At 55.6% G+C, this 26797-nt stretch overlaps 1 protein-coding gene across 3 annotated transcripts in view; it reads right to left on the bottom strand.

Moving 5' to 3' along the window:
* Positions 1-26797, bottom strand: part of ZFHX3 (zinc finger homeobox 3) — a 127043-nt gene that overhangs the window by 62691 nt on the left and 37555 nt on the right. For all 3 annotated transcript variants that reach the window (XM_078606844.1, XM_078606846.1, XM_078606845.1), the window contains 2 exons: positions 21597-24487; positions 19317-19837 (listed from right to left, as the gene is read on the bottom strand). In XM_078606844.1, the coding sequence (XP_078462970.1) occupies positions 19317-19837; positions 21597-24441 (3366 nt within the window). In that variant the 5' untranslated portion in view covers positions 24442-24487. The remainder of the gene's footprint in view (positions 1-19316; positions 19838-21596; positions 24488-26797) is intronic.

Genomic DNA, 26797 nt, shown 5'->3' with positions numbered 1-26797 from the left:
TCTTGCCATGGATCTTAACGCTCGCTGGGAATCAAACCAAGCTCGCGGAGGTCAAAGTGCAAAAGCGATGCACCACAGTTCCTCGACACACGCATGTCCACGCTGGCACCACACACTGACGACCAACGTCGCCCTCGTCCACGCAGCAGGTGGGGGGGTATGCCAGCGAGGCAACGTTTCTCGCTTTAGGGATAAATGCATGGTCCAGGAGCAGGGTGCGAGCGGATAACGCGTTGCACGCCTCGCCTCCACTCCTCTCCGCTCGGTAGAGCCAGAGCACGAGACGAACCGCAAACGAGAGCGCGCGGTCGGCCACATGTTCCGCAGAGCACGTGCAGTTAAGCAAACGAGGAACGCACGACAAAAAACAACCGCGTGCGCAATACCGACCGGATCGTACAGAATCACACGCGAGCCGGCACGCGCGGCGAGTTGCCCATTCGGTTAATATTCGCTCCGCCGGCATTCCCGCTCACTTGCCGTAAATCCCGCAACTCGAAAAAAAAATCGCAAACAAACGGACAAAAAATAAACCGTCGCGGTCGTCGCGCGCTCCGTCGCCGGCTCGTCCCGTCACCTCGGCGCGCGCCGGCGGGCCGTCGGAGCTGCACGCGGCCGCTGGGAAGAGCAAGGCGGCCTTCCTCTGCAGCGGCCGCATCACCTCCGAGCCCTCGCCGGGCTTCAATCCCCGCGCACCAGCGGGATGAATGCGAAATAAATAAATAATGCTTTCTTTTTTCCGGGGGGGGGGGGGGTGGGAAGAAGAGAAAAAAAATCTCCAGCCGTGCAAGGAAACAGTGAGCAAGCCGTGAGCGCCGACGCAGAGTCACGGCTTGTCCTTTCTCCGGACGCCGAGACCACGGGGAAGGTCTTTAACGGTCCGGGATGAAAGAGGACGGCTTATTTGGGAAAGTTGTATTTTGGCCAATCAAATTCCACATTGCTTGATTCCCATCTATTCTCCACCCAGCCTACAAATTATGCGGGGCCCCCCCTAAAGAGCTTAAGAGAAGAAGGGAGGATTATTGGCAGAACAAAACCCCCCTTTTGGTAACCTGCAGATTATATTAGACTGCTCTTTATTATGTTAATCTGATAACTATTTACATCAATTACTATGCAGGCTGAATTATTTGATTGAGCTGCTTTTGCCAGTGCTGCCATCCTCGGTCGTTACGTCTAAAATCACGGCTTCATTGGAGGGTCGCGCCTTTGCACCACTTTCGGAAAGTTGGCGGGCTGTTGGACGGTGCCGAATTGGCCTCGGGTATTCGTAATGTCTTTTTGCTCGCCCGGAACCGTCGTCGTCGCTGCAGCGAAAACCCGCGCCCTCATCTCCTCGTTTACCAACACGTTTGGGCTAGAGACCGCGGCCCCGGCAGCCAAAGGGGCTTGGGGGGGCCTGCGGCTGAATTATTCATGCAAAACGCCTTTGTTTGCCGATGACAACAGCCGTCCACATCAGCACTTCTGATTGTTTTTGCAAAGCAGAATTTTTTTTGTTCAAGTCAAGCGGCCGCTGCCAAAACGCCGCAGCTGCCGACGACGCAGTCCAAATTCGCAATTAGGTGACGGGTGACTCTCACACACGCACCCCGGACGACTCTCACGCACGCACCCCGGACGACTCTCACGCACGCACCCTTAGCGACCGACCACAACCGGGCACTTTCGCGAGGACAGCGTGACGCAAGAAGCAATTTAAGTTTTTGGCGATGGCTGCGGTTTTATAACCAAAACTGCCCCACTTCTTCTGCCCCCCCCCCACCAAGCCTCAGATCCCCCTCCGCCCCCATATCATCGTCCCCTCCGCCCCCACGCCCCTGCCTACCCCAGCTCCGACTCCCTTTACACATTTATAAAAATAAATTGCTTGTGTTTTTTTGGTGCTGGCTCTAATCCTCTGACTGTGAAATAACAGGCTGTAAAACCCGGCCGAGCAAATCCCACCCAGGCAGTGGCGGATTAATATTACTCTGCCAGGTGCAAACATCATTTTCATTAACTTGGCCCTACCCCTCGCGCGCCTTTATGAATGTATCCCTTTTTAAGCTTTTCGAGACCACGAGAATGACCGATAATTTTAATTAAAACTGTGGCTGGCAGATTAAGGGAGGCCAAGGATGCCGCGGCTTTAATTACGGTCATCTTTGTTTGTGGCGGTGGTACCCAAACAAGTGCCAAGCCTTCATTAGCATTTGCCGTAAGACCCCAAAACATAGAACCCTGTTGTTTGGACGAAGGCCAGGTCCGCCGTTTACAACCGGTGGGGTGAAACGGCACCGCTACTTTACGAACGCGACCCCCGGCCGTTTTCGCGAACTCTGGCGGCGCTCGACGCTCTCCCTCCGCTCCATCCTAAAGAGAACGCACATGGACCTTTTTTTGAAAATTCAGAAGAAAGCGGTTGGGTAAACAAGAGGTGGCTCGAGCCGTCGCTGGCGCACGCACCTGTTCGCCATTACGGGCCACGCGACCTCGGCGTGCAAACGGCTAATTCAGCCCCATCCCCACCCCTTCCACCTCCCACCTGGGTGGAGACAGAGCTGGCCATTACAGCGGCCATTTTTATCATGGCCAACGGCTAATTGGCCCCGGATCGATTTCTGCAGCCTTTTGGAAACCAAGCTGACAACTTTGCGCCGTGGACTCCTCCTCCTCCCTTCTCGTACCACCAAAACACACGGAGATAAATAAGTAAATAAAACTGCAAAGAGAGAATGGGGGGGGGGGGGGAAGAAGCCAATAGTGTAACCATTCTCCCACGTATCTGAAATAATCCATATTTCATGGACCCTCCGGTGGAAACGCAGACAGGAGGACAGAGAGAGAGAGAGAGCGCGGCTCTGCCTGGGCCCTGCCGCTCACTCTCTCGGCAGGCATCTACAGCGCTCCACAAGTGAACGCCGTCAGAAAATTAAGACAGCCGGGGAAGGGAGGGAAAAGAAAAAAACGGAAAGGAAGGCGCGCCATTCCCAATCATCCGAGCGAGAATTATCATCTCTGTCCCGTCGATTTTTTCATTTCCCGCAATCCGGCAGAGGCAGCCGGAACACGGCTCCCCTGGGGAACCCGCCTGGGGACATTTGCATGAAGATACGAACGAGCGAGGTAATGTTCTGCGGCGGCGCGTCCGAGAGACAATCGGCGCGCGTATGGGTGAACCGCCGGCGTGCGGATGAACCGCCAGCGCCGGCCTTTGTTGCACGAGGACATCATTAAGCTAATGACCGTGTTTTTCAAAAGAGAGTGTGACCAAAAAAAAACCCCGGCGCCTCCATTTTCCACGAGCCCGTCATTTTCGCCGAGCGCAAATGCATAACGTTTAGGCTGCAGGAAGCGCGACGGTGTGTGTGTTGTTGTTGTAGCAGCAGGCAGCGGGTGAAACCCCCTAATTACACAGGCTCCACGTGTTGACACAACGTGCCTCTTGCACGGCCTCCGGCCGTACAGGGGCGTCTGGCAAAGCGCCTGGGCCAGGCCTCCGCACGCGACACCTGCAAGGCTTTTTTACAATCCACGCTTCATCATCCCCACCTTTTGTGCTGCCGCATTACAAACAAATGAGCAACACGGAGCTCTCTTCTGTGGGCTTATTACTCCAAAGCGGGGTATTGTGTTACGCCAAAACGCGCCCGCCACGCACGCACGCTCCCTCATATTTGTAAAATGCGCTCCATTTCTTTTTTTGGGGGAATGTTGACCAGATTTCCACACAAAAGTAGTGACCCTCCCCCCACCCTATGCCAGTCAGCAAAAGGCCACCAACTCTCCCCGGGTTAATAAATTACTGCCAGCGTAAAACCGAATCGATAAAAAAATGAGCCACAAATTGACGATTGCTTGTTTGTTCTTATTTGTGGGGAAAAAGGGCCCGCCAGCTTTAAAGAGCGAGCCTGCTTGCTCTCATAATTTTATTTGGGGGGGGGGGGGGGCATCAATAAAGCGGTCATGGGAACATTAGGCCAGACAAGCGGCCCGCCTCGGCTGTAAGCCCCGTCGGTAAATGGAAATGAAGCCGTTTAATGACTGCGGTTGCTACGAAGGTGTATCTGCTCGCTCAATCACATTCAGCCCTAATTACTCGATCAATGCACCACAGGGCTTCCTTTACACACAAGCGGAGCGTAGCACTCAGGAGTGGCAGCACTTGCAAAGTGCTCAATACGTGATTAATGTGGAACTTCGGCCACGAGATACACGGAGAAGGAAGGCTCGCCGCAAAACAAAGTCTCTCTTTAACTAAAGTAGCGTCTGCTTTAGATACCAACTTTGCGGACCGTAAATCACTTCACGGTGGGCTGTCAGCTTGATGCATTGCCAGAGTTTAAGCGTCTCGCGCGTAAACTTCGCGATCGATACAACTCCCGTTTTAATGAGTTGTTGTGAGAGGGCCAGTCCAAACACATGCCCGGCTCTCCTGCCACTGATGAGGTGATCAGGCCCGATTACAGCTCAACCCTAATTACAGCCAATTATCTGGCGCCTGCGCGGCTCGGCGGCACAATAATTGCATTAAATATTCAGCGACGCACTAAACGGAGTAGGCTTTAAATCGCGAGACGACCATTTTCCGCTTTTAACGAGCGAACAGAACGTGGCGGAAGGTGCGGGATAGTGGGATGGTGGGGGGGGGAGAGTGGGGGGGGATAGTGGGGGGGGATAGTGGGGGGGGAGTGGGGGGGGATGGTGGGGGGTGGGGGGGAGAAACGAGCAACAAAACGCGCCCTGAAGCTTCAAAAAAAAAAACACCATCAGCAAGTTGCATTTATCAGCTCTGTATTTGCACAAGTTGACTGCCCAAGCCCCGTGTTGTCAGTCCCCATGTGCCGGCCATGGAATCCTGGCCGCAAAGCCCTACGCCTGCAGTTCGGTGTTTGCAGTTTTATGATCTGCACACAAAAGACTCGGGAGGACGTGAATGGCACCTTTTCATTTGTAAAGCTCTAGACGCTAGTGTTTAATCACGGTAATGATGGCCCGAGATGTGGTGGGGGTGGGGGGGCGGAGGGCGGGGTCGATGGGACAAGCTGTGTCCTCACGATCCACAACCATCGTAACACCCAGGACAAGTCGGGAACAGCCGTGCGCTGACATCTGCTGTCAAGCCGCTGCTGCTCGTGGTGGTGGCGGAGGGGGGTGGGGTATGAGTGACACTCATTTCATAATTATTATTATAATTATATTATGAATATTATAATAATGTTTATATTCACAGTGTCTTGTTAACTGCCTCGGCGCTGCTGTTTATATTGACGATGCAGCGCGCGCCTCAATCCATGCCACCGCGATGCCACCGCTGCAATTACTGGATTATGAAACCGCAGGACCGGTGGGGCGCTGGGAGGGTAGCATTAAAAATGATTACCCCTCCGTGCGGGAAAAAAAAAATCTCGCATTTGCCAAGATGTGACAGATCGATGACAGAAATTAAGTCGCAGTGACTCCTGGCAAAGTCTCGGTGCGAGCGGGAGTTGAGAACTCGGAGCCAATGGGGCTGGCGCTCCTCTTCTCAGACCCCCCACCCCCTGCCCGCCCTCCAGCACCCGTGACAAACTCGAGAGCGCACAGATGAAAGGGGCCCGAGGCGAAGCAATCCAGGGAAAAAACAAGCGGCGGACACAATACAGCTCGCGCTATCTCGCACAGCTTCAATTGTAATAATGCAAATGCGGGGCGAGGGGGAAAAAAATCGTTCTTTGTCGTTGCAAACTTGCCTTCAAGAAAATGCGCAATTTAACATCTCCCCTCTGATTAATATTAGGGGTTTTCTTTTTTTTTGGTCGCAAAGGTGCACGCTCCAGGCACACCAATGCGCGGGCTTCTCATTTTGCTATCAGACGCGCCCGCTGAGAAGATTATGGCGAGAGTAAGATTAATAACATTTTCATTGCTCCATCTGGCGACGGCCGCGCTCTAGCCCCACCGTCGTGTCGGGCGGCGCGGACGGCCGGAGGAGCGGCGCTGGATTAGTAGCGGTCAGCCCCAGCGGCGCACCGCAGAGGGGGCCCGGCAGCATGCGGTCACCGGGCGGGCCCGAGCGAGCGTGGAGGAGTGCACGGCGCCGTTAAACGGTCGGGGAACGATGGGAAGTTTTTGTGTGGCCCGGATCACCGACCTGCTGGCCCGGCCGGCTTTAAAAAGAGGCGCCGCGCAAACCGGGAATTTACACAATCGGCACGGGTCACGGGACGTAGGGAGCTGCCTCTCTGCGTAGGCCGACAGATCACCAATTAGATCTTCACACAGCGATCGTGGGAAACGGCCAAACGCATCAGCCCCTTTACCAGTACCCGTCTCGCAATCTCCGGTCATCCTCGCAGCGACGTGTTTTGGCAAACTATCTATCAAAGACGGCCACTGCATCGCGCGCTTTCAGATGCGTTTTTGCGGCCGTCTGGAATGCTCTTCCTTCCGTTATAAGGACACCACTGAAGCTGTGCAATTTACAAATATAAAATAGTTTGTTGTCCTTCCACCGCACCTCCGATTAGCACCGTTGGCTACATATGGTGTGAAAGAACTTCCAAATACATACGTACATCTGCCAGCGTCGGTGCAGAACCGCCAAAGTAAGATCCAGTTGCGAGTACAAACGATTTAAGTAAATAAAATTATAAATATCTCAAACCAAGAGATTTATATCGTGAATAATTTACTGGAAGACAGCTCTAGATTATTAGAAAAACATAAGCAACAGCTTTGGCACTTAGTTTTCAAAAAGATACAAAATAAAAATGTACATTATGCTCTCAAACATGGTATTTTAAACCTGGCAAATAATATACCCTGAACACACTGAATTCCTGCAAATTGCGTTTTAATCTAACCAAAGATAAACAGTCATATCTGTTAATGTCAGGAGGAGGACTTGAACAGCGCAAGGCCGAGCAATTTTTACCACTTGGTGGAAATTAATGTTGACGAAACAGGCGCGTAATCACAGACGATTTGCATATTCGGCTCCCAGTAATCCCGACAAAGCACCGATCCGGGGGGCGGAGGTGACCTAATCCGCACCCTCTCATAGCGCTCAACCGAGAGTGTGCGGTCGCAAGTCAAAAGCTCGACAAACGGATAAAAACCCACAGTGCCACGTTTTTGGCGGCCGCCTCCATCTTGGGGGTGGGGGGGGTGTGAGCGGGGCTGACGACATCAGAGGGAGTTTATTCCCCCGTCCCAAAACGGAAATGCGCAGTGCCCCTCTCAAGCCTCGCTCGCGCTCGACGAGAAGGCTTTGCCGCGATAGGTCGGTGGTAACGGTCGCTCCTCTCCCTTCATTGCGTCGGGGTTTCCTCTATGGCACACGCACAATCCCGCGGGCTCGTCGCCACGGAGAAACGGGCGCGAGAGGAGAAAAAACCGCGGAGCCGCGTATGATTCCTGCACGTGACGGGCACAAAAGCCGCGCTCTGTAACGCCGTCCAGCCCGGGATGCGTCTGCAGACAGAGCCCGCTTTGATTAATATTTGTCATGCAGATTGCAGCTCCCACACGACTCGGGATGTTGAGTTGGCCACGGACGATTAAAATTTGGGGGAGGTGGGGAGTGCGGCTGCGGAAGACTCCGGAAATCAGCAGAGCCCCCCCCGCCCCCCAATCGACAAGCACAAGCTCACCGCACATTCGCTCTCACCCCGTCCACGTACCGTGCGCAATGCACCGGCGCGAGTATGATAATAATAGTTAACATTTATAAAGTGCCCATTAACAATCGTTCTCAGGGTGCTACGCATGGAAAGGCGGAAATAGTTTACCATCAACCAAGGAAAGAAGAAGTGAGCAAGACGTTTCATAAAAAAAAAAACGAGAGAAAGCCATTTTAAACAGATACGGTTTTAGTCGAGATTTGGGGATTTGTAAAGTGTCTCGGAAGTCCCCTGACCTCGAAGGGTCAACGAGTTCCAGAATTTAGGTGCCGCAATTGCAAAAGGACCGTCACCCCAAGTGTGTGGCCTAGACCGTGGTGACAGTGAGCAATGCACAATCTGAGGATCTTAATGATCTTGATGGAATATGTGGCTGAAGGAGGTCATGAATGTAGGGAGGAGCAAGTCCATTTAAGGCCTTGAATAGCACCAAGAGAATCTTAAAATCAATTCGGGTACGAACAGGGAGCCAGTGAAGGGACAAGAGCACAGGTGTAATGTGATCCTTGAAGGGTACCAGTTAGCACCCTGGTGGCCTCATTTTGAACACACTGCAGCCTGTTTAGGAGTTTGTGCTTGCTGCACACGAGGCGAGTTTGCCGGAGGTTGCCACGAGGATCCGGGCATTAATGCGGGAGAATAAGAGGCGCTCACTTAATTGAGTCCGAATAAACAACTAACGTCCCTCAGCTTAAGCCGAAACGGTTGATATTTCCCTCCACTCGCGACAACCCGTGGAAACGAAATGGAAAGCAACTAGTCGGGAATGATGGGCAAACCGCTTGAAGAAGGCTGCGGAGTTGGGCTCAAGATAAAAGTAAACTATTTTTTTTCCAGGTAAGGCCCCACTGAGCTATATCGCTCATTTTCAGAAGCGACTTGGATAAAAATGTTATCTCAACGAAGTGGCTTATCACGTGGAAATGTAATGCAGCCGAATACTCTAAACCCATCTTTCTCAATCTGGGAGGGAAAAACCAGGGGACCCAGAGAAAAATCTACGCGATCACAGGGAGAACATACAAACTCCAAATATACAGGCATCATGGTCGGGATCGAACGCACAACCGCCTGTATACCAGGCGAGGTAGTTAACATCTCGCCACCGCGGCGCCTATAAATTACATAAATGAGCAAAACAAAAGTCACAGTGATACAGCAAGTTCGCTCAAACTATTTCAGAAATTTGCCGAGGGGACTCAAACCCAAGACACACCAGACTACGTGTACCTAGGGACAGGTAAGAGGTGGACTGGGACCAAAGTGAAGAGGCCTTTAAAAAAAATGTTAACTCAAAAATTACAGTCAACAAACCACGGTGCCTACACAACAAGAGAATGTTTAGGTAAGATCCCGTAAATATAAATGCTAATAACTATTTTTATTATTCAGGATAATTTTGGTTGAAAGCCTGTGTGTTAAATTGCTTACACGACAATGTTGTAATTGGTGTATATTACCTGCCGTTACCTGCTCTGACATGTGTAATGGAAGCGTGGACACAGAAAACGGGACAGAGGCTGCCGAGGCACGGTGCTTGTAATTTCACAGAGAGAGAGAAAAGAACACGTCGATGAGAGAACAAACGCAAGTAAGAGACATCGTTTTGTGGGCTTCAGCCTGAGAGAGAGGTCGCGAGAAGAGACGACGGCCGGTGGTCGAGACGACCGGCGGTGGAGCGGCAGTCCAAGGTTGAATACCGCCCCCCCTGTGCCCCCCACCCCCGTGAGAAGGGCACTGTCGAGGCGAAGCGATCGGCTCGCGTGCGAGAGCCAGACGGGCTGTTGCAACGCGGGACGTCGAGGAGATGGCCACGGCCCCGGGAGTCTTTCATCCAGCAGTGGACGGGTCGTGACTGATCACGATTAAGACGGTGACTAATTAGGCCACGTCACAGAGTGGGCCTCAAGGACAGTGGCAGCCCACAGGAAGAGGGCCACCCGCCCGGGTTTTGTAAACACACAAAGCCAGCAGATCACAAAACCCGTAAACAAGGCTGACAACTTAACACTTCCCATCTGGCCCCACGCGTGCGTGCCGCTCCTGGGATTTGACGTTCAAGAGACAACGAGCACAACCTGACCCACACGCCGGGCGTGGCGTTACGAGACGTTGCCAATTATTCGCTGTCCTCCCTCGCTCGTAGGGCCACCGCTCGCAGTCGTTCGAAACGGGGGGAGGGCGGGGGGGTAAAAGAGCATCGTTGCCTCAGAAGATTCTTAACGAACTGTCGCACGCGAGCAAGCGGCTCGCCCGTCAAGCTTTACTTGCGTGGGCGGGCAGGCGGGCCACGAAGCGTTTAGACCCGACAGACTCCTCGTAATTTGTTTTTGCGAATAAAAATTCCAAGGGAAGAGTTGCCAGCTGAGGGGTAGCGATGTCGCCTTTCGTCCGTTAGCTGCTCCCCCGCGCCTCGTGCTCGCCGCTCGCCGAGCTCACCTCCACCGATGCCAGAAGCAGATAAGAGCGAGAGATCTCTGGCGGTCAGGTCGTTAATCACTGTCCGGTCATTATTAACTCGCTAAACATTATCTGTGAAGGCAGCATGTTAAGCGATTTAGGAACAAACTGGAGCAAAGGATCTTCATTAAATCTGCCAATCGCGCAGACAACTTTCTGTACACAGCCAGCAGCCGGCGTTATCGCTCGGTTAGATTGCCAACGTGTCTGCCGAGAAGTGCAAAACTTGCGTCCGGTTTTTTGCTCGACGTCGTTTCTAACGAGCGGAGCGCGAGGCGATGCCGACGCACAAAAATTGCAGATCGAATTATTTTTTTTATTCCCCTCTGGACAATGAAAGGCCCATTTGTGCTTCGCTGCGAAACTTATACAAATACTCGCTCAGCGGCATTTATAATCAAGTTTCAACGACTTCCGCTCGGAGCAAAGGCGTGCACTTGCAACTCTTGACGTGCGGACTGGGCGTCAAAAACCTAACTGCGTCGCTTAATTTAGCGAAAATGAAAATCTAGCAATTTCTGGACGTTTTAAAGTTCTCTGGACGGCGAGAGCGCCGAGCGCCGGCAGCCACGGAGGCGCCCATGCCGACGCCGTTCTCTCGGGCCGCGCAAAAACGCTCGTGGGAAGGAAGACTTCCGCAGCGCAGCCGCAGAGCAGGTGCTCCCGGGTTCCCCAGCTGGTTTTGTAACGAGTGTAAAATAAAACAACGACAAAAGGACGGGAGGAGAGGGAGTCCGAGTCATTAAGGACACGGCCAAAGCAAATAATTTCACGCAAAAACGGTCCGGCAATTAAAAAGTGGACCGAGAGCATCAATCATGACCCCTGCGTGGCGCTCGGTGGGAGGGCACGAAGCCTGGCCACCGGCGGGGGCCATCTGTCTTCTTGACCTTGTGTGGCCAGGAGTCACTAAAGGTTAGCGAGCGAAAGGCACCGTGGCCCACTCAGCCTACAGAGCAGCCCCCCATCCCCCCCACGATGCATCGTTAATCTGAGCAGCGCCTGGATTACTGTACGAACATTCTTATCATGAAAATCGTGTTTTTCGTTTCAGAAAAGGAATGTGGCTTTATCTGCAAAGCCTCCGGACGATCAGAATCGTGTCCGCTATATACTGCGGGGAGGTAACAACGCTCACGAGACGGCACTTGTCTGCATCTCCTGTGCTAGACCGGCTGGGAAAAAAAAACTGCAAAAGAGCAAAAGTCTTCAATTCATTTTGTTCAGTGGCTCCCCCACACCGTGCCGTGCCCTACATTTACTCCAATCAGGAGTCAGGCAGGTCACAAAAGTGGGTTAAAACACACACAAAAAGTTTATAATATAACGTTTTTGTTCATCGTGCCGGCAAAACAAATAAAAAAAATCGACAAAGTTCTAAAATGGCGCCATCCACTCCGTTTCGATTTGAGCCGACTGCTAAGCAGCATTCAACTTGGGCTCGCGGCGCGCCAAACCAAAAGATGGTACCCACTCGAGCGGACGGCGTGCGCGGGCGCTCGCTCGGATGCGCCCGTCCACGGAAGGCACTTCCTCTCCCCAAGTCGGCGCTGGCGTGCAAAATTATTTGGGGGAGGCACCGGCCCAGGAGGCCCGCGTTGGCGCCACAGCGAGGCTTCATCCACTGCCGCTACGAAAGACGCGCGTCCGTGCGTTGCAGTGGAATGATAAAGGTTTTTATTTTAACGAGGTATAGAGCACGAAAAACGTCACATGTGCAACGCGTCACCATCTCCCAGACAAGGCAGTGGTGACGGTGGTCGGCGGCAACAGCACCGAGATGTCACACGGTGGAGGCCTTCATCCAGCAGCGGACGGACCGACCGACGGCCGCGGCTTAACAATCGCAGTGCATCTCTTGCCGGGCACGGCGGATGGCAAAGCAGGGACGGCAACGGCGCCAGGGGCCCAGCGAGGAGGCGCGCAGTTGCGCACTCTCCATGCACGACGAGCGAGCAGGCAGGGCACCGGCGCCGCATCGACCCCCTGAGCACCCCGGCACCCCGAGCCCACCTCGGCCAAAAATCACCCCCCCCAGCCCCCCCGCCACTCCCCCCCGCACCCCCGGCACGGAGAGCTTGCTTTCATAACAGCACCGGCTCAAATTGATTTAGCCGACTGCAACGGCCACACATCACAACCTGTCCAACCGGATTACAGGCAGAGATCCAAGCCGCCAGATAGCCGTGTTAGGTCACCGCGCACCCCGATAGCCATCGCGCCGTTTCCTCACCAATAACAAGGCGCACTCCAGCCATTGTTTCTCTCCTTACGGGGCCACTCGGAGCTACGCGCTCGACGCCCGGCCGGATTTCTCACCGCGCCGAAGGTGGGCTCGGGGGTTTATGCAGATGAGGTGGGGGGGGGCAGTGTTGGGGGCTGTGGCGGCCCAAATGCTGATTTTTGTACTGAACAACATTTCGCGTATGAGGACAACCGCCGCGGAGATGGAGCGATTAAAATCGGCTGTCGAGCGGTGCCAGGTTGGACCGACACATGGCAGGATTGCGAGGGGGAATGGCGGAGAAATGGGGGAGGGGACTTCATCAAGCGGTGGATTGAGCATGGCTACTGCTGACGATTAATAACGTCGTGTCGATAATAGAGGCTGTTTTCACCACACTTCACCATGCTGGTCATTACGAGTTGGTAAAGACGGTGTGAGGTGAGGGCCTGGGATTGGTCCAGATAATACTCGGCACCGATGTGAGCCATCGCTGGGAATCAAACTGTAGTCACTGAATCCGGAGCAGTGGGTGAACCGCTGTACCGGCGCTCCACCTGCTCGCGTGGGCGTGCGTGGACACTCTGTGGCTCCGTGTGCGCGATGATATATTGCAATGTATGAACGGGCAGACTGGAAGTTACCTTTCATCACCGAACAATGATAACAAACATGATTTTGGCAAGGAAACAATGACAATGAGCTCAGCATCCAGTTCCTCTCTTGCGAAAGCCTCGCATCTTAAAATGACGTCGAGATTTACAAATGGGAGGAGACCGGCCGTCGCGATCTGGGAGAGGAGCTGCATTTCATTCAAGCGCCCAAACCGAATGCTGCTGGGGAGGCACCAAAACTCACCTGCCACCCACCACCTCACCCAAACTCACCTGCCACCCACCGTCTCTCACCCAAACTCACCTGCCACCCACCGTCTCTCACCCAAACTCACGTGCCACCCACCGTCTCTCACCCAAACTCACGTGCCACCCACCGTCTCTCACCCAAACTCACGTGCCACCCACCGTCTCTCACCCAAACTCACGTGCCACCCACCGTCTCTCACCCAAACTCACCTGCCACCCACCGTCTCTCACCCAAACTCACCTGCCACCCACCGTCTCTCACCCAAACTCACCTGCCACCCACCGTCTCTCACCCAAACTCACCTGCCACCCACCGTCTCTCACCCAAACTCACCTGCCACCCACCGTCTCTCACCCAAACTCACCTGCCACCCACCGTCTCTCACCCAAACTCACCTGCCACCCACCGTCCCTCACCTGCCACCAACTGTCTCTCACCTGCCATCAACCATTTCTCACCTGCCACCCACCGTCTCTCACCCAAACTCACCTGCCACCCACCATCTCTCACCTAAACTCACCTGCCACCCACCACCTCACCCAAACTCACCTGCCACTCACCACCTCACCCAAACTCACCTGCCACCCACCACCTCACCCAAACTCACCTGCCACCCACCGTCTCTCACCCAAACTCACCTGCCACCCACCGTCTCTCACCCAAACTCACCTGCCACCCACCGTCTCTCACCCAAACTCACCTGCCACCCACCATAACTCACCCAAACTCACCTGCCACCCACCGTCTCTCACCCAAACTCACCTGCCACCCACCATCTCTCACCCAAACTCACCTGCCACCCACCGTCTCTCACCCAAACTCACCTGCCACCCACCATAACTCACCCAAACTCACCTGCCACCCACCATCTCTCACCTGCCACCCACCATCTCTCACCCAAACTCACCTGCCACCCACCATAACTCACCCAAACTCACCTGCCACCCACCGTCTCTCACCCAAACTCACCTGCCACCCACCGTCTCTCACCCAAACTCACCTGCCACCCACCATAACTCACCCAAACTCACCTGCCACCCACCATAACTCACCCAAACTCACCTGCCACCCACCGTCTCTCACCCAAACTCACCTGCCACCCACCGTCTCTCACCCAAACTCACCTGCCACCCACCATAACTCACCCAAACTCACCTGCCACCCACCATCTCTCACCTGCCACCCACCATCTCACCCAAACTCACCTGCCACCTACCGTCTATTTGCCCGAGTTCTTACAAACTTGCTCGATTAAAAAAACGCGTTACACTCATGTTTAAATCGCACCTTCAATTAGCGCCGTTGTTTACTAGCCACTTGGCGGTATGGGCCCCTGTGCCTGTGGGAAGCGATGATGTCAAAACCCCCAAAAAATTAAAGCACGTCAACAAAAACGGAGTCGCCGACGTTTCCCCAATCGGGCCCTCGTGGAATCCTCGCGGCTTGTAAAACCGCCACAACGCGCCACCTCCGAAGGAATCATCTTTGGCCAAACTGCCGCAGGGCACTAGGATTAGCACAGTTGGCTACGTACGGCGTGAAAGAAGTTGAAAATACGTACAAAGACAAAGCTCCCCCGTATAGCCTTGGAAGACTATTGGGCAATTGCTGTAAGCGAGTAGTGCCTATGAAGGCAGGGACGGTACACGAGGGGGTGGGTGGCCAGCACTACGCCCGGCCGCCTTTGTCTCCCCAGTGGCGACGATTACACACTGCACCAGGTACTAATTTGAGGCCGAGTCGACCTAAGGGAAGCCCATGACCGTTTCAGATAATTGCCACTGGTGTTGGCCGTGAGCGGGAATTGAACTCGGGTCCCCAGTTTCCTAGTGCAGCGCGCTAACCGCTACTGCGACCGCACCCCACTACCTACTTGACATACACACACTAACACACGCGCCTCCGCGGTAAACAATTCGGAACCCAAAATAAATATATTGGGACCCCCCCCCCCCACGCACTTTGCATTTTGACGAACGCAAAAAAAATGAAGGCACGCCGCCGGGCTGCACCACGCACACCCGCGCCAGAGTTTACGAACGTGGATTTGTCACGATGTTTTAGCAGTGCACCTCGCGAGGGACGCCCATTTTAAACGCGGATTTGCAAATCACTCGCCTCTACGTTTGTACTGCTCGAGAGCAATTGCAAACAAAACAAGAGATTTCCCAAAGAAGGTTTATCGTACGTTTATCGGCGACGCTCTGGGCTCCATCTCGGATGAGAGATGCTCAGGGAGCTGTGGTAATTGCTTCCGTTCGCTCCGCCAAAAAACACAACACTCCGCGATTATAATGACGCTGTCTGCCCCCTCCCAGCTCCGCGCCCCCCCCACCCCCCGCCCGCCCCCCGTTAGCCACAGAATCTCACGGCGAGTAGCAGGCTGGCGAATGTGGCCTTCGCGGGCACTTAAAACCGCTTCGCTGTGGCGTAGAACGTGATCGTGCAAAGAGATGGGAAGGCATTGCTACGATTCAAGAGCACCGTCACGTAGAGGGGAGAGGAAGAAATGAAATTGCCAGGAAGAACACGTGCCCATCAATAAACGCATTCCCCACAGAGCGATACTTCTCTCTTTACCAACGACGGTGTCGTCTATTCAAATTCGTCACTCGTTAATTAATCTAATGTACCGGCTGTTTGGGTTTTTGTTTAGGGTCTCATCCAGTTCCGCAGAACTGTTACGTCAGGTCGGTTGTGCGAGCAATGAGTTTTGTTCAGGCCCGTGACGGATCTGCCGGATTCCGAGGGGGGGAGGGCTGGTCGGTGAACGTCGTGGTGCTGCCTTGCTGTGCATGTTTTTTCCCGCGACATTTTTTTTTATCGCTTGCAGTTTCCCGCGAAGCGAGTGTCAACCGCATGGCCACTAATTAGCTTTTTTTTGCACATCCGAAAATTAATACCGGTTTTCAATTCGCACCGACAACAGAAAACTCACAGCGCGGGTCGCAAGAAAAAAAAATAACCGTGTTTAAAATTACCTTTCCAACTAAATAATGGAAAGCGGTGGGAGGCTGCCCCCCCTTCCTCCCGCCCATCCCCCTGCCCCCTCCAGCGACCGGGCTCGCAGCGCGACGAGCCCTTTTGACGACGCGCGGACTCGGGCTGCGGTTATTACCGCGCGATTTGCATCTCTCACTCGGCGGAGGAGAGCATCAGATTAGGGTTCTAAACCCCAACATGCAAAAGCCATTAAGGGCAGAGGGGGCGGGTTATTCTGCTCCAGCGGTCACCGCCAACAAAGCAGCAAAGTCTCTGCTCAATTATCCTACCTCACTGACTTCGACCTTCGCGCAGGCTGCACGGAAAATGACAGCGCCCCCCCCCCCTCCAGCCAGTTCCCTTCTCCCCTCGCGCAGCACAGCCCCTCCCCCCCGTCCTCCCATCCACCCCCCGCCCCCACCTGAGACAGGGACGTCTACTCACTGGGAGAGGAGTAACGCCCAACATGGCAGGCGTTGGTGAATTCTGGCCGATTGTGTTTTTCGCACTGCCACGATATGTGCCAGCGTGTACGCCCAACAGGCACCGCACGCCTCACCGGTGCTCCGAACCTGTGTGCGACTATCAATCCCGGATGGTGCAGATTGAGAAAATCGAGCCAATATGCAAATTGAGTTGTGTGCAAATCTGTCCAGCGAGGGGTGGTGCTTCATCCAGCAGTGGAATCATAAAGGCTTTTATATTTTAACGTAGTATAGGGCATAGAAAACGTCATCTAGGGGCCCATACGGCCCAAAAGCCCCCTGCCCCACCCCCCCAATCCTCCTTTGTTGTTCTCCCCCTCCCCCCGATGGGCACCGTGCCGACTGAAGCCAATCACTGCAGCGGACGCACTGGCGACTGACGGCGACAATGACGACGATTATAATCTCCTTGCTGCAGCGGAAAACATCTAAAAAAACAGAAACGCTGCCGCCCCTCCACCTGTCTTCAAGCGCGCAAGCCGCACGAGCGTACCCGCACGCACACGCGTCCGTCCGTATGTGTGTGCGTGCACGCGCCAGCTCTTGGGACTCGCGGCTGGTGCGGAGCGACTCGGGCCCGTGTCTCGCGGGAGACTCGCACGGCCAAGTCGCAGCGCCCGTGCTCGCGCGGGCGGGTAGCATTTGTCCTTGCCGAGGCGTGCCTCCTAATGCGAGCGGACACCTCCCATTACGGCCGTGGCGCCCGGCTCCGGCACGGTTAGTTTTTTCCAGATTTTCCAGAGCTGCGATCTTCGCCGCCCCGTCTCTGACCGCCGCCATTGCCTGTAGTTAATCTTATGAAGCCAAAAGAGGGCTGCGGCTTTTGGCCACTTAGGTTTATGTTTTGTAATAAACAAGTTTTAGAGGCTCTGTTGGTCCCCGAGTTTATGGAACAACCAGCACACAAGCCTCACATAAAGCTGCTCGCGCTCAAACAGCCAGTAAATTTAACAAAAGATTCCATAAATCTATGCCTTAACAATCCGATGCACAGCGTGCTTTGACAAGCCCTGGTGGAATTGTGTCAGCTGACTGAAAGATTAAAATATGAACAGTACCTTTTTTTGGGGGGGGGAACCACTTACCTATTCTAGACTTCAACAGAAACACAACAAAAGGCGACCACGAGGATTAAGAAAATATTTTTAAAAGAAGACCCTCGACTGACGTGTGCCGCTAGCTCAGAAAACCAAGAAACGTCTCGAGCTGTGCGGGGACTGGGCCAATTGATGCCACCGACGCCGCCGTGGCATGGCGCGCTGGCTCAGACGCAGCGGCAAGCAGCGAGACGACGTCATGATGAGAGCGCTGCTCCTCGAAGCAGAACGCTCGCTCGAGAAAAGACACAGCGGATGTCACTCATCGAGACCCCCTCCCCCCTCCCCCCCATGGCCTGCGTGGCCGGATGAACCAGGTGACCATTCCATCCTTCGCAGGCCCAGGCCGACCAAAGCCGCGTCACCGATGGAGGGGCTGCGAGCTGACGAGCGGCATGCGAGTCTCTGCCGCCCCCCACAATCGTAAAGAATGATCGTCCAAAAAGGCGAGAGGGTGCGATGCCACTACCGGCAGGGCGCGTGGTGGGGCTGGCACGCTCGGTGCACCCTGCCCCTGGTCGTGTCAGCCTGCCACGTGACCCGCTCGTGTCACGCTTACTTGCGCATTCTTATTTTTGGATGTTGATATTCCAAATAAATAAACTAATTAAATTTACTTACGAAAAATATTTCATTTAGTAAAGAATATCAAAGTACGTTTTTTTTTGCATTCTGACCACAAGCATTGTGGTTAATACAGGCATGATTCCTTGTAAAAGGTTTCAGTTTAGTGTTTTAACATCTTAACACCTATTTTGTTGCCAGAAAAAAGGGGAAAACCTATTCTCAAAGAATATCTATTTTTTATACCCGACGCCTACGCCTACACCCCGCCCAGCCGACAGGGTGTCTGACTACCGCTGCTGCGATGGCTGCACGAGCCGGCGCCTTCCCCCCCTGACCAGGCCAGGCCACGGCACGAGCCGAGCGACAACCGCTGCGGGGAGGTCAAGCGTGCTCGGGAGCCGACTTAAAAAAAAACGGTGCTGACCGACGCGACTCAAATGTCGAGACCAAACAGTACGATTCCCGTCCAGCCGGAGCCCTCGCGCGGCAGAGGTCGCAAACGGGTTTTGATTCCTTACCCGTACCCGGCTGCACCAGGGTCGAAAACGGGTACCCGTACCCTACCCGATACCCGGCTACCCGTACCCGGCCGAGTAGCGGGTGGGTTGATTCTAGGAACTTGAACGTTGGGAAATGAGTGACAAACGGTTACTCACCAGTGACTCACGGCCTACCCGTACCCGTACCCGGCCGCACCAGGGTCGCAAATGGGTACCGGTACCCGTACCCGGCCGGGTACGGGTAGCCGGGTATCGGGTAGGGTACGGGTATCGGGTACCCGGTTGCGACCTCTGTCACGCCGCCGGCACGATGACCGAAGTGGAACAAATAAATCGCCGACTTTTTTCCCCCCGAGCCCGACACGCCCTGCGCTTCATGCACTCGCTTCCCACACCGCCACCGGCTCTCCACCGTTCCGCGTAACTCCGCGGGTTTTTGCGCGGTACGAGACGCAAGCGCGCCCTGCCCGTGCCGTCGGGGGCCTCACCTTGTAGAGGCGCAGGCTGGCCTCGTGCCGCTGGCCCGTCACGTGCAGCCCCAGCTTCTCCAGGCTGTTGGTGTAGTAGTCGCAGGCATTGCACTTGAGCTGTACGGGGCTGCCGAGCGCCGCGCACTTGAGCCGCCACTGGTTGGCGTGGCCGCCCTCGCGGAGGTGCGCCACCAGCTGGTACTTAGCCACGTGCTTGTCGGTCTTGCAGTGCAGCTGGAAGTTGGCGCGTAGCGGCGTGCTGTACTGGCACAGGCGGCAGGCGTGGGCGCCGTCGCCGGCGGTGCCCTTCCACTCCTCCTCGGGCAGGCGGCGCTCGGCCGAGGCATGTGCCGCCAACGCCTCGAGGCCGTCGGTGCTGAAGGCGTTGCACACGCCGCACAGGAACAGCTTCAGCGCCGGGTTGTCGGCGCCCGATGGCTCCCCGCCACTGGCGGCGCCGCCCAGCAGCGCGGCGCTCGTGCCGTCGTCGGCGAGGAGCCGCGGCCCCGCCAGCCTCATGTCCAACGGCAGTTCCCCGCCTGCGGGGCGCCGAGGCGAGACGCGCGAGGTTAGGCCGCGGTCAAATTTCCTCGAGGGCTGGAGGTCGACCCGCGGCCGCGCCCCCCACCCCCCCCCCAACGGCACGCCGGTCCAAGCGCGCTCAAAAAGTGCATCGCCGCTCGCGTTTTAAAAAATGGACTAATATTTATCACGTAGCTCTTGGTATTGAATGTCCGGAATGAAAAAAATACCAACAGGTGAAGGTTAGTGCATAATCAATGCCTCAACACAGGGGCAAGCATTTATGCGAGTTAGCACCAACACAATTTGAACACAATCGAATTAGCAAATGGCAGTAATTGCTGCAAGGACAAGGCAATCGGGGCCCTAATTCGCGTAGCGCGTCCCCCCCCCCCCTCCGTCGCTTTCTCCACACGTCTGCCAGCAGCCCCCCCACCCCTCCCCCCCCCCCTTCCCGCCGCCCCCCAAAGCCGGCAACGTCAGACAAAATAAGTAAATAACGGAATGTACAAGCCTCGAGGCGGTAAGAGAATTCAAGGCGAGTTTTTTTGGAAAATTCGCAAGTCCTTATGTAAAGCGTTAGAAAGGGCCGCTTTGATGGGAGGCGTGGGAAGCTTCCCCTAGGTATGGCGTGGCCGCCGCTCGGAACACAAACAGCCACAGAGACTGTCGGCTTTCAGGAGCTGCCACAGAAGGCGGTTTTAAGTCTCCGCTGCCAAGCCGAGCCATGGGAGTGGAGTGCAACGCGACTGCATGTGGTTTCATAGCGAATCACTGTAATTTTTCTTCACAGAAATACCACCGTAAACAAGAGCCCTTGCAGATTTAGCACCTGCGGCAAATGGGCGGGTGAGGCGGGAGGGGCAGGGGCGGAGGGGTGGTCGAGTCTCATGAAAGGCGGGAAAAAAAAAATGCTTGAGAATGGTTTCAGCGAATTCCATGAATATGAAGAACATATATAGGGCATGCATTGTGTGCGTGTGTGGGTACACATGGAGATATTGTCAGCGGGAGGGGGGCATGCAGGATGGTTGAAAAGTTGACAAAATCAAGAGTTACGAGCAAAAAAAGATCATCGTCGTGTGTAAATGGAACTTTTCAAGAGTAAGTGGAGGGATTTTGCCACGCGACCAGCAGCTCCTGGCAAAACACGGGCGTCTGGAAGGAATCCCCAACCTGGGTTGTCGTTAATATCTTTGCATTTTTTGCTTTGACAAAATCGACTTAACTCATGATTATCGCATAACTTACAATCCTTAGCTAATTCTCTGCTGTGGATGATGGGCCTCCTCACACTGCGTCGGTCATGAGGGTCGCTTGATCATGCTTTGCCACGTTGGTCAGTTCGGTTTTGCGACGGAGGATGGCCCAGGGGAATGGTTCTGACATATCACTCGCCATGGGATATCAGCCCTGGCTGGACATCAAACTCGGGTCTCTGACACCACTCAGCCCGAACCTCCAAATGCTCATAATTATTTATTTACAGCTCCGCAGATGTAATGGTTTAACCATCGCCGCTTAGGAGAAACGTGTGTGTGTGTGCGCGCTCCGCAACCACAGTTTTCCTTTTGCGACCAAGCCAGATTTAACAAAATTGGCCAAACTACCCAAGCGGCGCCGCGGCCCCTCTCACTTCTGCTCGTTTGCGTGTTAAGTTCGAGGATGAGGTTCCACGTGTTTAGTGGGGGTGGGGGAGCGTGTGAACGGAGGGAGGGGGGTGAAGGGAGGTGGGGGTGTTTGGTTCGTGGACGGTGCTCGCGACGCCGTCCGTACCCAGTGCGGGCGCGAGGGCGCCGCCCGTCGAGTTGGGGTCGATCTGGAAGCCAGAGAGCAGCAGCTGCTGCTGCTGCGCGTCGCTCAGCCCCCCCTCCAGCTTGAGGCGCTCGGGGACGCCGGCCCCGTGCGACGCCGCCGCCACCGCCGCCGCCAGGTAGTACTGGTAGAGCTCCGCCTCAGTGGGCGTGCTCAGCATGCCGCCCGCCAGCCCCGCCAGCCCCAGCTGCTGCAGCCCGTGCTGCTGCTGTTGCTGCTGCTGTTGCTGCTGGTGGTGGTGGTGGTGCTGCAGAGTCTTCATGCTCTGCTGCAGCAGCAGCAGGTTGTGCGCGTGCTTCTCGCTCGTCATGTGGATGCGGAGGTTGCGCGCCACGTTTGTCTCGTAGTCGCACACCTCGCAGCGCCACACGGGCTTCTGCTGCTGCGGCCGGGCCTTGGGTGCCGCCGCCGCCGCCACCGCCGAGGTGGGGCCCGCGCCGATCCCGTTGTTGCCGCCCCCTCCGCCGCCTCCGCCGCCGACGCCCAGGCCGAGGCCCAGGCCGCCCGGTGCCGTGCTCGGCAGGTGGTGCCCGTACGCGGCCTGGTCGGCCGAGACGGGCCCGCCGTTCTGCAGGCTCTGCATGTTGTTGAGGTGCTTGTCGGACTGCATGTGGATGCTCAGGTTGCCCTTGGTGGTGGTGGAGTAGTTGCAGACGTCGCAGCGGAAGGGCTTGTAGCCACACGTGTAGCTCTCGCCGCGCGCCAACCGCGGGTGCGCCTGCCCCGACGTGCAGAAGTTGCAAACGTCGCCCGGCTCGGGGTGCTTCTCCTTCATGTGGGCCTCTAGCGTCTGCTGGTACTTGTAGTGCCAGTTGCACTTGGGGCACTTGAGCGTCTTGCAGGAGTTGCGCGACTGCATGGCCGCCGACAGGTGTCCCCCGAGCGCGAGCGCCGTGTGGCTCAGGAGGAAGTCGCATTTCGGCGACTCGCGGTCGCTCTCTGGGGTGTAGTCGCCCTCCCTCGCCAGGCAGGGCGGCGTCGACCCCAGCATCCTGTGAGGCCGACACAGCGCCATCTCGACCGCCGTGGCCACCTCGCCCTGGTCGACGTCGGTGTCTCTCAGGGCGCCGTCGGGCAACCCGTCGGCCTTGCCGTCAGAGAAGTCGCCGCGCTTTTGAGCGGCGTAGTCCGCGTTCAGCTCCGAGCTGCCCGCGGCGTTATCGGAGAGAATCGATAAGGAGTTAAACGAGGGACCCTTTGGAGAGGAGTTGAGCGCTTGAGGCAGGAAAGAAGTTTGAGAAATGCTTTGGTTTGTAAGACTCGAGAGTTCGTTGCTGCTCGTGCTGTCCCACAGCCCGAGGCGAGCGCCGTCGCCGCTGTCGTCGTCGCCGTCGTCCTCGTCAAACTCGTTGGCGTAGAGCTCGTCGCCGAATTCTTCTTCCTCCACGTCCGTGGGCTCAGACTTGATGGGGATTTTGGCTGCCGCCGCCACGAGCCCGTCGGCGGGCTTCTCCTCGCCCTCCTCCCCGGCGACAGCGTCGGCGCCGCCCAGCTGCCCCAGCGACGCCGAGGGAGCAGTCTGGCCCCGCGAGAATTTGACCAAACCCCCAAGGTTCATCAGAGCGTTCGACCCCCACTGCTGCTTCGCAGGAGGGGCGGTCTGCTCCGTCATCTTTGGATTGCACTTACCACTTCCCTTCGCCAAGCACTGGCCGGCCTGCAGGCCCTCCATGCCGGGCACGTGGACGCCGCTGAACACGCCGTAAAAATTTGGTCTTGGACCTTCGAGGTTTGCCGTTGAGGTTATCGTCGCCTGTTGAAAGCTTGCAGTTTTTGGTTCTAGAAAGCTGATCAGGGGCTCCCTGTCCTTGCCTATGCCCTGGATGATGGCCGACACGTTCTTGCTGGCAAGCAGCCTCCGCTCCTCGTCGATGAGCGTCATTTGGTGGTCGTGGGCGGCGTGCGTCGCGAAGGAGCGCACGTAGCCGAAGGACAGCTTGCACAGGAAGCACATGAGGATGGGCTTCCGCTTGCCGTACAGGGCGCAGCCGTCGAATTTGGTGAGGTCTACAGAGGTGGTGGGAACATCTTTGGCTGTGCAGGAGTTTTTGGCTGAGCCGTCGCTGTTGAGATACTCGTCCGCTTCGTCCTTGTGCCGGACGTCGAAGACGCGGAAGCTGTGCAGCACGGGGCCGAGCCCCGGCACCAGCACTGAGGTATTTGGGAACGTCGCCTGGTCCACGCTGAACCGCCGCGCCAGCGACGACGCGATGTGAAAGGTGCTCACGATCTGCGGGTGCGCCGAGTCTCTGGCCTTCGAGTTCACGTTTAAAGCTTGCTGGAACGCGCCCCCGGCGCCGCCGCCGCCGCCGACCTCCCCCCCCTTGCAGAGCTCCTTGTCCTTCTCGACGATGTAGGCCGAGCCGTCGGGGTGGTAGACGATGTCACCCGTCAGGTTCTCCACGTCGCTGTCGTCCTCGGCCTCGCTCACCTCGCTCTCCTCGTCGCGCAGCAGGGGGGGGAACGCGCCGGGGCAGTGGTGCTCCATGTACGACTGTAAACTCGGGAATGAGGTGGAGCATTGCTTACAGCGGATATCTTTGGCAGAGGAAACAAAGGTGGAAGAAGCAGCGGCGGCCGCGTCGGGTAGGGGCCCGGAGCCGTGGCAGGGCGCGGCGAGGCCGCGGAGCAGCGAGGGATCGCTCAGCCGCTGGGCCTCGCTGCCGGCGGCACGAGCCTCAGAGAGGGGGGAAGAGGAGGCGTCCAGGGCTTCGGCGGCGAGCACGGCCGTCTGCTCGTACAACAGCGAGGGAGCGGGCAGCCCATCCTCGTGCCCCGAGACGCTGGGGGAGTCACACGCTTCCATGGCAACGTGTTCCCGGGGATTTCATTTCATCCGGCTGATCAGGGACCTGCGGCACAAGGTGAGAATTAGGTTTAAGGGCCAGGAAACGCGATGCTTAAGATGCAATTTGCACATAGACACGCTAAGTTTTTGTGGGGTCTTTTTTTTATCGTACTTTTTTTTAAGGGGGGGGCGGCGGAGCGCGGGGGCAGGGGGATAACGTTGCACAATTGTGTTGCAGTCCGACGCAAACGAAAGCTCCCATTGCAAATCGATGGACGATCCATCGCGACGCGACCGACCGGCGGCGGCGGCGGTGGCCGGCGGCCGGCTTCAATAGTAAAGGAAAACAAACGGCGGTCAATGTAAAATCAATGCCGCGAGCAACGTTTCATCAAAAGGGACGATTTAACTTAGAGCAGTGGCGCAAAAAAAAACTTCACCGATCAATCGTGACTAAATTGTGTCGTGTCCGTGCGCTTTTGGCAGAGGTTCTGTAACATTCGTGTTTTCAAAAGAGGAAAAGAGAAAAAAAACGCTACAAGCATTACAGTGCGCAGTACTTTCACAGCAATTACCGCTCACGGGAGACGGTGCAGGATCAATGCAGACAATTAGCTCTCCGAACCCCTACATTCAGTTTCGGGCGCCCATTAACTGAAGTGCATACGGGAAGCCAGGCTAACGGCCTTCAGAAACAATTTTCAGTTTGTTTACCAGCATCCTATTGGTCCCCGATGAATATGCAATCACGGTGAGGAGCCCATCAAGCGCGCTCCGCTGCCGCCGCCGCCAAGATGCGCGCAAAGGATGCCTGAAGGTCAGACCATTACTCCCTCGTCCGAGCATTACATGCCGGGCAGGCTGGAAGGTTGACCGCATCATCAGTATGAATGAATATTTAACATTTAACCCGACACATGGCCCCCGTATGCAAGCAATCCCCCAACAAGCCATGAGGAAGTGCCTGCTCGGTATAAACACCGACAAAGACAAACATCTCCTGCCCCCACCCCCCGCGTGGCCTACTGCTGGGGAAAGGGCGGTTAGCGAGCGCCTATAATGGCCGGCTCGGCACACGGTAGGCCGGTGTCATCAGCGCCACGCTCGGCTGCTTTAGTCTCCCCACGTTCTGATGTCTACGCATCAAACCGGGACATCTTTTAAGGCCAAGTCAACCTAGGACAGACCCAAGACCAGTCCGGATATTTGCCACTGATGTTAGCTGTGGCCAGGATTCGAGTTCAAATGAATGCAGTGCTCTAACCACGATACTACCACTCCCTATATAACCACACACACGCACGCATGTCATAAATATCCACCCTAAATGATACACTGAAATAAACCACTTATTACAAATGTGCAGCTCTTTGTCAATCCATCACTGGGTAGAGGCCTTCTCAACACCACATCGGCGCGTGGCGGTTGTTTGACCGTACTTCACCACTCGGTGCGGATTGTTTATGGAGGTGCCCAGGGTGAGATCAGATATCACTCGACGTTAGCCATGGCCCGGAAACAAACTCGGGTCACTGGGTTCACGGTGTAACACAGCAACTATTGCACCACCACGCTTAATTAGACAATGAATATCCCTACCTAACAGGTATGCAAACGCACAGTTATTTCCCAGGAGAGTGACGGTGCAGTGGCTTGCACACCACGCTTTCAAAGCCCAGTGACCGAGTTGGATTCCCAGCCACAGGTAAACATCAGCGGCACAGGGAGGAGCGTCTCCGTCCCACCGCCACCCTCGCCAAGCCGCGCTGACCAGCGTGGTGAAGTGTACTCCTCTCGCAACCCTCATAAGCTGACACGGCTTGGGAAAGCCTCCGTCTAAAGTAAATTGAATTTTTTTTTCTAAATTATGATTTTTTAAATGTACAAACACGCACAGTAAAATCGTTCGTTTAAGGCGGGTGATGCGTTCCTTGGAAATGCCTCATTAAGCGAAGAAAGCGTTCAAAGCGAGGAATTACTGTACAAGACCGAATCACATTTGCACTATAAAATCTGCCTGCAGTCCATGCCACGGAGGGACAAAGCACTGAGATGAGGGCACAGCGACGCCATGCAATGTATCGTTCCTCGTACCGTATCATTCTGCTGCTCAACCAGGCAGCTCGAGAAAGTAGTTCGTCATCGACCGCTCAGAGACCGCGTTACGACGAAGCGCGTTCCCGCGTCGTGCAAAAAGCGTTCCCGAATAAAAGAACCGTGCTGAAGCGTGAGAAAGCGTCAAGTGAGGACTTCTGTACGTAAAAATGTGCACCGACTCATAAGGAAAGAAGAGTTCAGAGTTCAGGGCTCCTCTCCTGGAGGCTTGTATGGAATGGGAAGGCTGAGATGAGGATGCACGAAGGGCGGCACTCGC

Source organism: Lampetra planeri, chromosome 26 (genome assembly GCF_965212315.1).
Source record: "Lampetra planeri chromosome 26, kcLamPlan1.2.h2, whole genome shotgun sequence".
Taxonomy (NCBI): domain Eukaryota; kingdom Metazoa; phylum Chordata; class Hyperoartia; order Petromyzontiformes; family Petromyzontidae; genus Lampetra; species Lampetra planeri.
This window is presented reverse-complemented; position numbering and strand designations above follow the sequence as displayed.